General features: G+C 43.2%; 1 protein-coding gene across 2 annotated transcripts; it reads right to left on the bottom strand.

Moving 5' to 3' along the window:
* Window positions 1–6,490: 6,490 nt before the first annotated feature.
* Window positions 6,491–17,050, bottom strand: pdpn (podoplanin; the record flags this gene model as incomplete). Of its 2 annotated transcripts, XM_083894734.1 has the most annotated exons (4): window positions 16,610–17,048; window positions 9,938–10,492; window positions 9,646–9,754; window positions 6,491–8,096 (listed from the first exon to the last, which is right to left on the bottom strand). In XM_083894734.1, the coding sequence occupies exons 1-4, from the start codon at window positions 16,671–16,673 to the stop codon at window positions 8,090–8,092; spliced, it is 735 nt and encodes a 244-aa protein (XP_083750860.1). In that variant the 5' UTR covers window positions 16,674–17,048. The 2 variants fall into 2 exon arrangements, with proteins under 2 accessions (XP_083750860.1, XP_083750861.1); XM_083894735.1 differs by lacking the exon at window positions 6,491–8,096 and having other exon boundaries at window positions 9,642–9,754; window positions 16,610–17,050.
* Window positions 17,051–17,741: the final 691 nt, after the last annotated feature.

Here is a 17,741-nt window from a genome sequence, read left to right on the forward strand (position 1 = left end):
GATAGACTCACATTCTCATTATTGTAAGGAGAAAATAAATAATAATAATAAATAAAAACATTTAATTTTTAAAAAAAGAAAAGGTAAATAAATTAAACTAAATTAGTTCCATTCATCTTGTATTCTTTAAGTAACTGATAAGGGAAGAAGTCGTCTTCTTCTCTTGTCCTTTAAAAAGCGTCTTGCAAACGGCTTTTATGCGCATTACCGCCACCTACTGGACTGCAGATTAGATATGTGGCAGTGTGCCTACAACTTCACGTTCTCAAAAAAAAGCTACATTGAAACCTTCAAATATACTGCATTTACATAATGATTTAATTATGTCTGATTTTGCGTAGAAGTAAAATTCTATCTTATTTTGAAATTAATAATTGCACGGTTTTGACTCGACCGGTAGAGGGCGCAATATACTTGCGTTTCAATAGAAAAAAGGTGGTCATAACTTCAGCTGCAACATATTACCAGCACTGGCAATTATCAATTTATTTGTATTTGTTTGTGAAATTATACTAAAATATAATTATTATAGTTATCCGTTCATTTTCAAATGTACTATTTCCAAAAAAGAAACAAACGAGTAAAAGCACATACCAAAAAAAAATAAAAAAAAAAATAAAATAAAACAACTAGTAAAGCACATTATTTCTTGAATAAGATCAAATAGTTATTTATTGCATTCCTGAACAGAAGAATTTGATTATTGGTTGATTGTTTTGCTTGATTAATTAATTCTGGACTTCTCAAATGTGAAGTTCATGTGGGTACATAAATAAATATTTATATTTTCTCATTTTGATGACAGGTGGTCTAATACATTTGTTAAGCACTGTATATAAGTAAAATAAACTTTTAAGACAAAAGTTGAACGTGGGCCATATCACAATCTTTTCAATTATCAGACAACAGAAGAGAACTGTTTTTGTCTATATATAATATTATATATATAATGCTCACACCTACACTGATAGAAAGTCATCTATTATGTATCACATATTTCTGCCTCCACAATCATGCCAACATAAAGCCTGTCTTGAAGAGAATGTACAGGAATTCAGCAGATCCCACATGCATCTGTGAGCACATGGGTGGTGTTCTCATGGTGCATGCATGGTATGTCTCTTGTAGTACACTGTATGTGGGTTGAGGGGTGTTTTCACTGTCAAACTACATGCCAGACCTCTGCAAGCCATAATGAAAGTTCATAAATAACAGACCTCTTTTTACTCAGGCGTTTCTCTTTTCTCTCTTACACACACACACACAAACACACTCTCTATGATTTAACTTCCCAAACACTGCCTGACACGTTTTCTGTCTGTGACACACACAGTACCCCCCCAGATAAACAAAAATGTTGCAGACTCAGTGGCAAGTTCACCGTGTGATCATGTTTGTTTACAGTTCTTCAGAGCGAGTCACTCTGGCCTTAGGCTCCAGTGTGTCTTTCACAGTTCAGGGCAATTGCAGGTGTTGAATTATGATGACTTTGTCGGTCAGACACATAAGCCAGATCCTTGCAGAGGCAGGTGCTGAAGTCCTGGACGCCATGGCACACGAATGGTCAACAAGTGGTCAAAATTGTTGCAGCGAGTTAATATGATTCAACGTGTAATAATCAATTAAGTAAAATGAATCATTACAATAGTACGATGCCCTCTACACTGTAAATCATATGCTAACTTGACGTTCGGTGATATTATGTGTTTAAAGTTGGTGCCACATATGCATCTTCTTCTGAGAAGTTGTCAGTGGAGAAACATTATCTGCCCCGGATAAAATTGGCAACTTGTTCCACTGCCAGATTTAAGGCCAACATGTAACCCTCACCTGGTTTGACCGTAAATAACCCTGCTGCTGTTATCTTGAGAACAAAATGTTAAAGTGTTGAGCGTGCATGTGGGATAAAACATGGACCTTTTCACTTTTTTCACCTCCTTTAAAGAGATTATTTTTCATCTGTGTCCTTCTGTTGGTTTGTTCGTATGAACGGAAGAAGAGTCCATTTCATTTTAGGGAGGGAAATATTTATTGCACATTTTGAACGTGCATATGGCATAAATGCATGTGTGCAAGTGTTTGAATGTGTGCATTTAGCTTGGTAATTAGGCTGCTTATTTAAAGCGGTTGATCACTGACAACTAAACAAGAAACTGAGTGACTGAGTGTGAGAGGAAACCTCTCCACTGTGTCCCCAGATTAGATGCATGGTAACATATCATGTGTCAGTGGGCACCGGTTTGTGCCGATGTGTCTGCGCACAAAGAAACATTCACAATGCACACAAGCGCACAGAACAAGAAAGACAGATAGGCAGAGGTCCACAAGCAGGACGTGATGTGTTCCACACAGAGCAGACAAAGGCACGCCTGTTGCCGGACAACAGGTCATGTCACTGGAACAAAATCAAAGTTTTATTGCGTCGTGTCAAGATGCCAGATGTGCTGGGAAGAACATGCAAATGTGAATGACATGAGAACACGGACTACAGTGCGAAAGCACATGATGTACGTGCACACGGCACAACTGACACCCATTGTACTCTCGAGTTATGTTGTGACAGCACATGCACTCACACATTATTGTACAGCATCCTTTGTAGCTTAAATAGCCGAAACCTAACATAAACCTAATCCTCACCCTCGACCATGAAAATAGCCATTTTAAGTTATGCTTTATGCATTTTTTGGGGGTCCTTGCAATGATACAAGTGTACACACACACCCATACCAATAATCCCCCAAAGTCCTATATACACACATGTGTCCTCCACAGTCCTGCTGCCCCTCCACAGTCCTGCCCCCCCCCCCCCCCCCACACACACACGCACGCAAGCATGCACACAGGCACGAGTGTTGGAGATGCACCATGACCCCCGTAAAGCAACACGCCATATGCACAGTTACTGTACTCACACACTTAACATACCACACACACATCACTAATCCCTCTCCTCTTATACTGTCTCTGCCTCTCTGCTGCCACATGCTAAGCCATTCCCTGCATTATCCACGCACACACACACGCACACACACACACACACACACACACACACACACACACACTGTTTGTGCCCGTCACCCAACTTTTGTGCCCCTACTTTCGTCCCACCAGCCCCACCCATGCCATCCACCCATACACCCCACAGCTGTCTGTGGCTCTCAATGCCTACACTGCCGCGGGCTGACACTTTAACACGACATCCCAAACCCATGCGGGCCCGACATATCACACTCCTCGCTCTCGCACACACGCAGACCTACATATAGCCGGCATTCACGTCACGTCCATAAGATGAAGAGCTATGCAAGCGACACCCTTGGAGAACACTATTTGCACCAGGGCCTTGTCAGTCATATGCGATATATAGAGAATAAATATATTTATTCTTGTGCTATTCTCGTGTCTTGCACCTGTAAAAAGAAATGACATAAAGTGAAGAGCGATCTCTCTTTTGACCCACACCTGTGAAACATTGCACCCCATGGAGAGGTTTTATAAAGGCACCGAATTGAGGGCATTTGATGGTCTCTGGTTTGATAATAGCCAACTCGATGTGACATAAAAGTTTATATAGAGGGACCTGGTTCTGTCCACGTGCAGTTTGCATGTTCTCTCCGTGTTTCCTCCACACACTTATTCACACAAGCCAAAGACATGCAGCCGATGAACTGGCACGAGTCTGCCTACATTAGTGACCTTTGACATGATGTAAGTCCATCACATTCTCAGAATTGCATATCCTTGTTTGTGTTTTCAATAAACCCCCCACAATGAACAATAGAAACTCATTATTGTCATGAGCACACTGGCAGGACTGAATGGTCAGTTTGTTTTGGTTGGTTTCTGTCCTTTAATGGTGCACATTAAGGCAGAGTTAAAGATTGAAAGAGACATTATTGTTTTGCAGAGAATAAAAATATACAATTAGAAATTAGAAAATGACCCTTTTAGCCACCCTAAGATATTGGTATAGTGAGAGGTTTAGCAGCTGCTTAACAGTAAGGAGAACTAAATTAAGTGCAGAACCTGCCATTCACTTTCACCGCATAAAAAAGTAAAACGAAGCCACAGAGGCTACTGGGAGCTAACAGCAGTTAGCATTTGGAAAAGTGATCATTTGCAGGCTCTAGCAGGCACATTGTCGTCATATATAACATGTATCCACTGGACAGATAAATCCTCTGAGGCTTGAAGTTTGTGTAGGACTCTGTGCTGCACTGTGGAGCCAAGAATAGAACTTTTCGCGGACTTCCGGTTTCCACTCTTGCACGTTTTACAGACAAAGCGGAGCTCCGCGAGACAACAATTCCAGTAATTTAGCGCATTGTCATGTCAGTGCGGAAGTCAACATCACATATTTTATCTCCTGTACTTAGACTGAGGAGGACCACAAAACATGAGTGAGTCATCTTTTTTCACACTTTGGCGACTGGTAGGGCCTCCAGAGTCCCAAATATAAGGATTTAAATTATTAAAAAGTTGATAAATTGCATAAAATGGATCCATTCTAAGCTATGTAATCGTGGGTAGTTTCATCCTGCTGACTCATATTTTGAATATTCATTGCAACACAGATAATCAAAAACATCCAATGAGATTAAAAAAAGAGTGGGCATTTAATTATTATATATTAGCAATGTTGGTCATTTGTTTTAAACTGACAAGAATGCTCACACTCTGGCTGTAAGCCAAACATGTTTATGTAAGACAAACAACGTCATCACCCAAAAACAAATGAGCGTCATTAGCCTGATGCCTTGTGTTCATTTTCATTCATGCTTTTGGAAATCCTCATTCATCCATTGTTATACAATCTGTTTAATCCACAGTGTGAGCATTATAACTTGCTGAGTGGGCACCAACAGTTTTCTTGCAAAATGAAAGAAAAAAAATCAGACTGTAGTTTTCCTCTGTGTGAAAGACAAGCAGTCAGCTCGTTCACTTCTGGTTGCTACTGTACGGACAAAAATAAACACACATTCTTCTTTTAAATAATCAAAATACACAAGTGTGGTTTAGAGTGGAAGATATTGCCTCATCCATCTGTCTAGAGCTCAGCAGCTTCTTCCTTCCTGTCAGACAGTTTTCAGTCACCTCCAGATGAGCACAGGAAAAGGGGATGGAAACTGTGCGGACTGAAGTCTGAGGACTCCCGTCCTGGGATTCATATTCTTTTTTACATGTATACATATGTGCTCATACATTTTGTAGTTATTAAGAGATACTGTGTATAACACGTGCAACACACACACACCAGACCACACAAATACACACTTTTGTCCCAAGCCAAGCAGTGGTTTTGAATATGATAGTTGGAGTGTGTGTGTGTGTACTTGGCCAGTCATCACACTCTGTCACATCATAAAGGACTGTTTATGGGCTAAAGTCTGGTTTTAATGTCAGGGTTAAAATTCGGTTTAAGTCAGGCTTAGGCATTTAGTTTGGATAGCGAAGGTTAGGATAAAGGGCTAAGGAATAAATGATGCCTATGTTCTCACTGTGGTGTACAAAAATGTGTGTGTGTGCTATTACTGTGCTATAACAAACACACTTTAAGACTTTTTTTTGAGTCTTCATAACTGCTTTTCTGGGACATTTTGCCGGAGCATGGTGGGTTTAACACGTGCTCATCTGCACAAAGTCTCTTGTCTCTGAGCGCGCGCGTGTGTGTGTGTGTAAGTGCACATGATCGATGTTGGCATGCCCACCAAGGAAGTGACTCCACCCTGTAGCGATCTACAGAATTCCCCTTTGCTGAAAGAAGAGAGAGGGAGCTACTGGCGAGCAGCTTCACAGCCATGGCCCATAGCCTCTCCATCTGCCCGTCTCAAAAGGCTTCATTGTTCCCAGCAGTCTGAGGCAAGAGAGAGAGAGCGAGAGCTGAGAGCTAAAGAGAGCTATAAAGCTCACCGGTGGGGCAGAGGTTGGGGTGGTGGGCGTTGGACTGCTGCCTAAAACCACATGGAGGAGAGGGAGCCAGACACAGAGCATCTCTGTGCAACTCACAAGTCAACTATTGGAGCTTTGCCTTAGCTTAACAGCAGCGTATGAAAAACACCACAACATGACAGAAAATACACACCTAACTGTCAAAGGGCCCAACCGTCGCAACGGTTTGAGGTCATATGGTCCTACATATTTGATGCTGTTTGTTTGCCTTCAGCAAAAAAAAAAAGTTGTTTTTTGAATTTGAACGGGCCTATCAACGTGAGCAGCTGGACGTTGCCCCTGTGGAAACTTCTGAGTGATGTGTGTGTGTGAGCCGCACAAGTGTCATGTGATTTCAACTGTCACAAGTGTTTTGGGCCGATCACATATTATGAGTAGACTGCTGCTCACAGATGTGTTGACTGTTGGGCATTGCCACGGTAACTACATAATCAAAGATAGGAAATGGAGGGCACTTGGGAAAGCTCAGAGGTATTTCATGAACAAAAGACAAAAGAAAGCTTTCAGAGAACTAACTGCAAACATTTGTGGATTGTTTCTGTTTTTTTAGTTTTTTTATTGAAACAGTATGAACCAGAACAAAAAAAAAACACTGCAATTAAATACAAGGTTCAAACAAGTCAGATGGCACAAATTAAAGACCTAGAACTGATAATATGTGGCAAAGCAGAAGGGAGGACACAGACTTGTCGTTGCAAACATTTGCAGTGTCTAAAGCCCATTCATTATACATTACGTCATTCACTCAGTGCACATATTAAACACATTTGCAAAGCCGGCAGAGCTAAGCTGAGACTTTATAAATTGTACACCCATTTAGCACACTTACAATGCAAAAATAGCAAAGCAAAGGCCATTGCTGCCTAACACTGTGCACTAAAACTGAGTGCAACTATAAACTGTCATCCTGTGTGCATGCAATCTGGGGTTAGCCTAATTTAAAGATGAATGTCGGTTCTGGTAATCTACCTATTAACAAAAATACTGTGAACACATTGTCAAGACATGTCTGACAGTCACTGGCTGCATGACAGGCTTCAGCCAGAAAGATGTTTTTGTTTTTGGAATGGGACGCAGTTAATTTAAAATACAGTCAATTCACATTAATAACACACACATCAAAACTTAAATTCCTCTTAACTACCTAGAGAATACCAGAGACAGTGGCACAAACCCTTCTGCTGAATTTCACAGATATGTATTAGGTTTTTATAAGTCAGTGTCAAAGTGGGCAGAATGTCACGTTACTCTTGCAAACGAGGGTGCGTTTTTCCTTTCTGCTAGCCCCATGCCGGCCAACAAAGCGTGTGAGTGTCATGTCAGGAAACCTTCTGCACATGGTGCTTCATACAGTTGGCCAACATATCCGGGATCTTTGGCTGTACGTGAGAAAGTGTTTGAACTGGTGCTCAGGGGGTGTGTTAAAGGCCAAAACAATTAGCCAAGGCTGCCTGTATGTGCTCTGTATTCCACTATATCAAATACTAAACTATGCAACTGCAATATGAGAACGTCATTAGCTGTATACTGTGTAGTCCCCTTGCATCGTATATACATCCTGAATTAAGTCTCTCTTGCATTCCCCCTGTTCCCATCGTCCTTGTGTTTTTAAATTCCTTTTTATTTTGTCGGTATTTTCCATTTTTATGTCCTTTTTCACAAACTTAAATTCAGAGCCCCCCCCCCACCCCCCACCACACACACACACACACACACACACTATATGTCAAAAAATCCACTCCTTCTCCTTTCTTTCTTTTTTTCAAAAAACAAAAATGCATTTAAAAGCCTTGAAATTCTTTGTGACATCCTGCTGTCACGTTGTTTTGTTGGATGAGGGAGTAGGGAAGCCAAAGCCTTTTGTATCTCTGGCTTTAGGGGGAGTCATGGAGATAGCGGGGGAAGGTGAGGATGTGTGCTCATGTACCCCTCTTGTCTCACACTCATATACATTACATACATACATATACACATACACATACACACAAAGTCCCTCCCCCAATTTCTCCTTTGTCCTGGTTAGATTGGTTTTAGTCCTGGCGTTGTACTTTTTCTAATGGTTGGAAATGGCGTCACAGTTCAGTAGTTCAGAATTTCCAGAACTTTGGGTTCTCATGCTGCTTGGTAGATTTTTTCTTCAAGGGCTATGGAGTGAGAAGAAGAGAGTGAGACGACAGGAAGTCAGTACTTGCACAGTAATAAATCACAAAGTGAAAGTCACTGGTTAAAAAAAAGGGGGGGTGGGTGGGGACGAGATTAACAGTATCTTACCGCCAGTATCACAGTTACCATATCTGAGGTGCAATTTACTTTTAGATTAAAGGAGCTATATGTAAGATATTAAGTCTGCTCACCCTCATCTCTACACATTTAAGGCCCTTGCATACCAAAGATGCTGGAACCGCGCGTAAAGAGTGCACAGAGCGTGGACTATTACGCCCCGCTCACCAAGCAGATAAACCATTTCGACCTCAAACTGGCTGACACCACATCTCCCCTGCCCGGCTGACTTTTCAGCCGATGACCCTGACGCGCAGGTACACCAGGGTCCACAATATGCGACGCGTAATGCGTCATGTGCACGGAAGTATACCAGGGCCTTTATGGTAGTTGGGTAGTTTGTGGAGCTGCACATAATATAAACAGTGAATATAGTGGCTGTACCATAGTTGTGAGGGAAGCCAGGATTTCAGTTTAAGATTCATTTTATGAATTCAAACAATACATTTCTTACATATATCTCCTTTATTTCACCTTTTACAGTATAATTAATGAATTATTAGGGCTGAGGGTAAACACACAGTCAGAAGATGATTAGTATAAAAAGATGTTGGGAAATTTATAAAAATATAAAAAAGGAAAAACAACATTAGGCTTCCACAAGAGGCATGTTCATCAGAAAATATATATATATAAGAGAGATGTTTTGTTTTAAAGCAGTTTGCTTTGTTGTTGTCCAGACTTATTGGACGTATTTTTCGTTTTAGACTGCAGGTTTAGACAGCAAGATTCCAAGATATACAGTGAAGTGAATGTTTGTAAATTCGACCATAGAAAGGCTGATAATTAGAACTTTATTTTTAAGACGCTGACGTCTTTTCCTTGCTGCCCCATGTCTGACAAACATGAGCCCTCTGTTTAGAGATCAGATTAAACTGCTTGGTGACCACTAGCCACACAAACAGAGACTGAGTCAACAAGCATGTTAATTTTTCGCTGTGTCAGCGAGAGGTTGAGGGGGGGGGGGGGGGTGATGGTCAGGGGGTTAAATAATCAGCTGAAAGAATCAGAAATTTACAGAAATCATAATGTTGTCTCTTTTCACAGGTTTTTTGTTCCTGACAGACCTGCGACACAAAAAAATATATACATCATTAGAGAGACATGCAGTTCACAGTTGTTGACACTGTCAATGAGATGCTTCCTCCTTTACTTTCATGATATTATAATTCTGCACTGGAAAATAGTTATGATTTCACTGCTATACAATATGGGTTGTAAGTCTCTAATTTATCATATAATATATATATATATATATATATTATATATAATACTGACAACTCATAATATTTCGAGGAAAACAGAAGATATGACTTGTTGCACACATCATAACCGTCTATTGTTCCATGGATTCAAGTACTGTGCGTGTGTCTGATACTGTATGTGTCCACATGGGACAAGTGAGGTACTTACGAGTATTTTCCCATCCTCCTCACAACGGTGATCACTACAGCGATGACTATGACCACTGCCAACAGAGCGCCAATAACGATGCCGACCACCTGACCAGAGCTCAGCTCCCCTGTGAGAAAGAACAATAGCGTGGTCACTTTTCCAGTTTGGAGATTTTTGAAGATTAAGATGGAACAAGGAATAAGGGATATTTAGTTTGAAGCCATCATTGGCGGTTAAAGACTACATCAGTCAAAACTAACACCTAACTTCAAAAGCAACATCTTTGCACTATCCTAACTTCCATCCTCACCATCTGAACCATTTTCAAGTACAACTTCGCCTTGTCCCATCTCTGCGCTGGTGGCTACTGTCAGCTCAGGTTGGACCTCGGCAGCTTCTGTCACCTCGGGTAGGACCTCGGCAGCTTCTGTCACCTCGGGTAGGACCGCGGCAGCTTCTGTCACCTCGGGTAGGACCTCGGCAGCTTCTGTCACCACAGTTTGGACCTCGGGAGCTGCTGTCACCTCAGTTTGGGCCTCAGTGGCTGTTGTCTGGTCCTCTGTCTCTGTTGTCTCCTCAGGGATGGCTGTGGTCTCCTGAACAGGAGCATCACCGGTGAGAGGTTCTGTTCCTTCAGCAGCAGCAGTGACAGCTTCTGTCTCAGAGACATACTTTTCAGTGATAACTGCAGTGGCAGAGGCGACCTCCCCAGGCAGTGCTGTTGTGTCCTCTACAGGAGCCACATTTGGCACGTTTGCAGGGGGACCAGTGATAGCCTCAGGTTCCCTTGAGGTAGCCTCAGGTTCCATGGGTTGGAACTCTGATGTGGCCATGGAATGCAACTCTGTAGGGATTCCTGTGGGACCTGGGGAGAGCAATTGGGACAAAGATCACAAATGGGTTGACATCTATAGGTGTAATTATGAATGTAACTAATACATGAATTTGGACGTTGCTGTTTGGTTTTTGTGATTTGCTTTTGTCCCTTTTTTTTTTCTTTCAGAGGCCTTAAATGTTAAATGAATACAATATTTATGTTAATGGAAAAATACTCTATTTAAAATAAAATATAATATATTGATACATAGATATTTAAAATGTGCAATTCAGATTCATTTCGGTAGAAAATGGATGGATGGTGTATGTGAGTATACAAGGATACCATCACCCCAACATATGGTGCACAGTAATCCACTCATATCCACATAAGCTACACAAAATAGGCGCATCACCTGTTAAAAACATTAAATAAAGCAATAAACAGTCCTATATAGAGAACGTAATGGTGTGATATTAATACAGCATTTTAAACTGTTGTATTGAAGTTTTACTGGGAATCTTACAGAATAGAATAGAATATGAAATGAGTGTGGTGACACAATACGATGTGCATCACCTCTTGGGCAGTCATGTTACCTTCAGTGTGAGGACAGGAGAGTGTTTTAGCATGGCTCCAAATAAGGTCAAAAAACGAACAAGGCAAATATTGGGATTCCTCCTTGACGTGTCACGAAATGACTGTTCCCCTCTCTCACAAACTCTTTTGATGATTCTGCCATCATCAGTGCGTGGCCAACGTGACCACCACACCCCATGACTTCATTAAACCTACATCCCCAACTCCTTTCCTCCAGCCCTCCATCCTGTCTTTAAGGCTTTGTGTTTGCACACACACATGCCACATCCTCTGCCTCATTTCCTGTGGACGGAGCCGCTGCAGCAGCAGCAGCAGCAGCAGCAGCAGACATGTAAGGAGAGCGTGGAAAGCCTTGTTAACTCTCAGCTGCTTAGCATTTGCAGTCATTGGAGGGTGTGGCTGCAGAGATTGTGCCTGATTGTGTGTGAAACACCACTTGGTAATTTGCAGTTTCCTTAAGTCAAAAAAAGACTAAGAAACAGTGAACCGGACATATGGCGAGGACATTTCAGCCATATAATTTGGTTGGATGAAACTTTAGCTACCAGAAATGACACAAATACTTATAAATGTTCAATCATTTTCATAAATAATTGACATCTGAAGAGAGGGGGCTTTGTCAGAGCTCAGGATGGAGGCTTCCATTTTGTATTTAAGAACTGCACAAAACATGTATTTATCCTTGTGTCTTTTCATTAAGGCCTGGACTATGAAGTGTCCTGGGCTGAACCTAATCATTTCCCTCCAATAACCCGAGCTCCATCTCCCCACGTTTAACATCCTCCTAGCCACAACTGAAAACTCAGCTTGGACAGCACTGCTTCAAAATTAAGGAGGTAGATTTCAGTGTGGCACCAAAATTATGGTCTACAGTTAACTTTCCACTGACACAATGTTGGCCTGGAAATCTGTCTTCTCCTTTGAGGAAAAAAAAAGAAAAGAAAGAAGAAACCTTTAAATCTGAAAAACGTACTTCTTACTGCAGCGAGCAGCAAGAAGCCAGTCTTACGAACTTAGCTCCTGACATCATGCTTTCTCCATCTCAGTTTTCTCTAATTGTTCTGAATACTTATAAGAAGAGAGAATACTTTACTGGGGTATAAATAACTCTGAATGGCTGGACACAATCGGCGCAGTTATTCCTAGTCTTGTGCTGGACGGCGCATTCATTAGCAACAGGCGCTGTAAATATAACAAAACATTTGTTCCCACTTTGGCAGAGTCCCGAGGGTTTTTCTTTTTAAAAAAAAGAAAAGAGACTCAGACTGTTCGTTTGGAGTGATGATAAAATGGTCTGTGCTTCATTGAGTACGGCCCTATGCTTTGTGTAATTGTCCCTTTAAATTGCCCAAACAATTCTATCATTATGTGTAAAGTTCCCACAATTAGCTCCGAGTATAGGATTTCCTCCCCACTGTGCTAAGTACCCTGAGTTAATGCAGATACATGAGTGAGTAACACAATGAGACTGTTACAGTCTCCCCCCCCCCCCCACTCTCCTTGTTTCCTTTTAATCATCTTCTCCCTTGTCTTCCTCTCCGCGGCCCTGCCACTCCCTGAGGATAGGTTGCTGCTGATACATTTAAAGAAAGATGATTCCCTGGGGTGAAACGGAGAGAGAGGAACCAAAGGGAGGATGGGGGAAAAAAAAAAAACGGTGGGTGGCTGGAATTGGAATTGGGGAGGGTGGGCTCTGAGAGAACGGTATGTTTCTAAACTGGAGAAGCTGCCCCACGTCCCCTCTGCTGCTTGATTTCACTGTGAACATGGCAGGACCTCTGGTATGCTGACTTAACTCTCAGCAAGGTCTGTGTATGCGTTAGCATGTAAATAGGCCCCGTGTTAATCCTTAAAGGTGGAAGGTTTGAGCGCAGGGTCAGATCCAGAACAGGACCCCTGGAGCTGGTGAGGATTTCCACCAACATGCGTCTGGGTCTGAGGACAGCCCTCTCTTGATATATGAGATTTGTGCTAACGCAGACGTGCCTTTGTGTGTGCCCCGACGCTTGAAACAGTTCCAGCTTCTTTTTCATTCTTTCAAATCCTAGACTGACATTACGTAATTGTGGCGGTGCACTTTATTATTCCAAGTTTCTCAGCGGTATGCCCAGGTCATTTTATCCATGATTACATCATTTTGACCACACTTTCCCCCCCCCCCTCTCTCATATCCATTTCCATGTGGAGCTCGCAATGGCCTGAAATCATCCTGCCACTCAGCAAAACACCAGCCAGGAGCACTGAGGGCATACTTCATGTCCTTTAAGATACTGTATGTAGGGCAGTGTGTTGTCAAGTCACTGAGTTGATTCGCCATGATTACAAAATGCATTATATAAGCATTACCCTAACCCATTGGTTCTCAAAGTGCAGCCCGCGGGCCAATGGCGGCCCGCAGAAACATTTCTGGCGGCCCGCAATGAATTACAGTGGATAGTTTTAATCCAGGAGCTACTAAGCTTGTTAAATGTTTATTGGACATAACTGGATACAGACCAATACGTGTAAACTATAGTAAACTGCAATCTAGTCATTAAAATTAGTACAAATGGGATTTCTTTCTGGTTTTTTTTCTTTTCCTTTGGCGGCCCTCAGTCCAATGTTGGGTTCCTATATAAAATTGGCCCTCGGGTATCAAAACTTTGAGAACCCCTGCCCTAACCATTTTGGACAAATAAGGTAAAGTTACAACCCTTCATATATTGTTTTTTTCTTCAAGTAAAAATGAAGTTTAGCGGCAGAACGTAAATTTACTCCCGCCTTGCATAAATAAATGGCCCAAAGCGAGTGACAAAGTAAGGCAGGAAGACAAACAGTGTGTACAGTGTGAGACAGGAAAGCAGGGAGTAGCAGCATCCATCCATTATGATCACAATCAGCTGTCACTAAGTTCCCTATGTGTGTGTGTGTGTATGTGTGTGTGTGTGTGTGTGTGTGTGTGTGTGTGTGTGTGTGTGTGTGTGTGTGTGTGTGTGTGTGTGTGTGTGTGTGTGGGTGTGTGTGTGTGTTAGTTAAGTGAGCACATTCTCAATCGTGTTTGAGAGGGAGAGGCTGTACGCAGACGGTGTGAGGGAGTGTGAGTGTGTCCACCTTTGGAGGCCAGGAATGTTTTTACAGTGATGAAGGAGGAGGGAGAAGTGAGAGACGGGGGTGACCCACACATCGCACTGCACTCTTGATTAGATGCTGAGCAGCACACACTCCCCCACGCTAAACCAGCGGGAGTCGGCCGTGACGATACCAGGGCGTGCCATGCACTGCACCCTGAGGATTTTTGAGCAGCAGACGGATTCAATATTCTCAGCTCGTCTTATCACAGACACAACACAAGGAGCACAAACAGTCACACGGGAAACTGAATTCTCCCCCTGCTGCTCCGACACAGATAAGTCGACATGCAGCACATCCCATCTGGACTCTATCACTAGGGCTGAGACTGGTACCAGACCTACATCAAGATGCCCTTTAATCTTAGCCCTAACAAGTTCCTAACATGTAATGATTCATGAAATGCAACCGCTGCAGGAAGGACAATGTAAACAGACTGTGCAGCAGCGGCAGCAGCAGCAGCAGCATCGCTCTCCGAGGGCCGAAACTCTCCCTTTTCTTTCAAACAAAACACTTGACCTGACCCGACCTCTACGGTTTTTATCAAGTCAGCCTCTTAATGTATTCCTAATCTTGCTAACCTTCAAATCCAACTCCCACATCATAAAACATCCACCCAGTTCTGTTAGTGTTACTTAGACAGCTACTCCATGAGGTGCTAGAGAGGAAAGGTTGCCAGAGATGCATAGAAAAGGGAAAAAAAAACACACAGAGGAAGATTTTGGGCTGGACTCGGCTGCTTTTTTAGTCATGTGTTTTTTCAAGTGCCACAGCTGAAGGCCTGCTGCTGTCTGGAGCTGTCAGGTTGGTCCGCACTGCAACGGCCTCAGACTCCTTTCCATAAACAGATTGGTCTTTCTTCATTTTATATATATATATATATTTTTTTTTTTGTAACTTTTTTGAAAGTATGACCGAGCGTTTTTTTCCCCCTAAAAACAAAATGAGACTTCGGAGCGATGCTGAAGCACCTCTTTAAAGGCACGTGCCTAGTAATTGTAGTATAAGCGCAACATTTGAGTCACTTCTCGACTTGGGTGCGGACAAAGGGCATTGACCTCTGCCTTCAGCAGCCAGATGTGACAGGGATGTTATGGGCTCAGAGATGCAGACAAAACTCATTAAGAAGGAAGGAGGCCAGAGGAGGGAGAGGAGCGTGTGGGGGGGGGGGGGGGGGGGCAACATTGTAAGGGAGGAGGTGAAATGTTTTACAGGATACATGACATTTGCAAGTTAACGGAACAAAGGTCCCATTTGAGAAGCAGGGGATGTGTTGTTTGTGATTTTGTCTTCTTCAGTTTTAAAATAAGAATCATACTCAAACTTCACAGACTCCCTTTCAGAGTCAACCTCCATGGAAATGGGGCAGGCATGCCATCTGCGACTGGTAAAGGTTGTTGTTAAACAGTAGACCCAGGGACTCGCTGCTCCCCCGTCTCTCGACTCTGTCCCCCAGGGTCCACACTCATCTCGCTTGAACAAGGAGGAGCAGGAGGGGGGGGGCGGGGGGGGGGGGGGGGGGTTAGAGAGTGGAGAGCTGGGGGTGGACGATAAAGCTTGATACCCCACCAAAGATGGGTAAATGCCAAGGGGCGGCACAGTAAAACGGTTTAATGCCATGTCACGTAGTGGGTGCTCACTCTGTTCCTGTCTCTTGTTCCTCGCTCATGTGTGTGACCCTCCATATAGAGCCTCTCTCTATTAATACACGCACGCACCAACACCCGCCCTGCCCTGCCCTGCAGCTCCGTCAAGCTCCACACACGCCCTCCTCCTCCTCCTCCACCGAGCCGGCTGTTTCCCCTGGTCAACAGGAAGGAAAGAAAGAAGGAAAGGGTCCCAGCAATAGAGACATAGGAAAATCCAAAATCTAAATGGAGGCTGGTGGAAAAGCTTCCCACAATCCCTCCCTCCCTGCCCGAGTCTGATCACTGTTCTGAGAGGCTTCAAAAAGATATTCTTTTCTTCTCAGCCAGTGCCAAGAATGCAATACAGACATGAGGCAGCTGACCTCCTGCCATTACATCACATTTCTCCCTTGTGTGTGCAAATCAAACTGTTCCTCCCCGTCCAGAGCTCTGGAGTGACGTGAGGATGATGAGTCAGGGCACGTTCATCTGCTCAAATAAACTTGAGTCACGGCAGAGCTTTGTTGTATTAACACTTAAACCTGAAAAAATTGCCTTTTTTTTCCCCCCAACACTGATTCTAAGCTGAAGAGCAGTCAAATACAAAAGCAAGCAGCGTCCAGAAAAGAACAAAAATAATCTTGAATTTAGAGGATACACAAATACAGGTCTTATATTCAGTCTGAAAGCAGCCTTCAGAGTGTGGTTGTGCAGTCATTAGGGATTAAAGTAGACAAAGAGTGGTGTAGTTTGAGGCACATGGAGGCAGAAGGAGAGAGGGGACACAGTGTGCTAAGAGCAGATTGGTGACTTTGCTCCGTTCACTTACTTGCATGTGTGAAGGCACAGAAGGGGCCAGCCAGGGCCAACAGCAGCAGCAGCTGAACATTCATTGTGGTGAAAACTTTTCTCCTCCAGTCACAACCTTTAGGGACTCCCTCAGCGTACACAGAGCACGACACCAAAGCCCTGACACACGTCGACACACACGCCAGCTGGCTTCTCCAGACGGGATAATCAAAAAAAAAAGGGTCAAGAATGAAAATAAGGTCTTCACAGGATGTTTTTTTTGGGGGGGAAAAATAGAAGCCTGAAGTCTTAAACTGATGAGCTGATGATGAATGGGCGGAGCTGGTCACCGGTGCCGGTTGCTTCCAAAGCTGGAGGAAGAAGACGAAGAAGAGTGGAGGGATGTAGAGAGGACCAGGGGGAAAAGAGCAACTCTGTCCACTTTGAGGAAATGGGGAGGGAGAACGAGAGAGAGAGAGAGAGAGAGAGAGACTGGCACACAGCAGGAGAGGGAAAAGAGCATGTAAGTGACGGAGCTGAATGGAGGAGGGGTGTTGGTACTGGTGGTGGGCTGGGCGGGTTGAGGAGCAAAGGGGCAGGTTAGGTGTCTGGATTGGGCAGGAGGAGGTTTCCGAGGTTTCAAACCCCGCAATATCAGCAGCACTCACACACATGCAGACACGCAGATAAACAGACCATCAGATAAAGCGTCTGCCACTCTACGCAGATGTAATTCCAGTTAATGGGGCTTTCTGAGTTGCAGATAATTCTTAATCAGAGTCAACAGCTAACAAGTTGTTGTAGAGTTATGCAGTCTTTAGTGGTACTTTACAGTTAAAAAAAAAAAAAAAAGCAAACAGTGAATGAAACATGCTTCTGTATTGATCTTTTCAATTCACCTATTCATCTGGTTAGTGCCAAGAAAAAATCTCTCCAGCAGGAGAGAGAGAGAGAGAGGCTTTTTAACCTGGTTTCCCCTCATGAAATAGAGCCATGAATACAGAAGAAGGAAGAATGTGTGAATGTGTTCACACATGCAAACATGGGTGGTCTCCTGAGTTTACAGGGCCACGACGGTCAAACCTGGAGCCAGCCTGACACCTGTTGGACAACAAAATCCCCCCGAGAGTCAAAACAGCACAAAGTTATTTTAGTTTTTTTTTTTTTTTTAC

This window comes from Microchirus variegatus (assembly GCF_963457635.1).
Source record: "Microchirus variegatus genome assembly, chromosome: 9".
In the NCBI taxonomy this organism is placed as follows: domain Eukaryota; kingdom Metazoa; phylum Chordata; class Actinopteri; order Pleuronectiformes; family Soleidae; genus Microchirus; species Microchirus variegatus.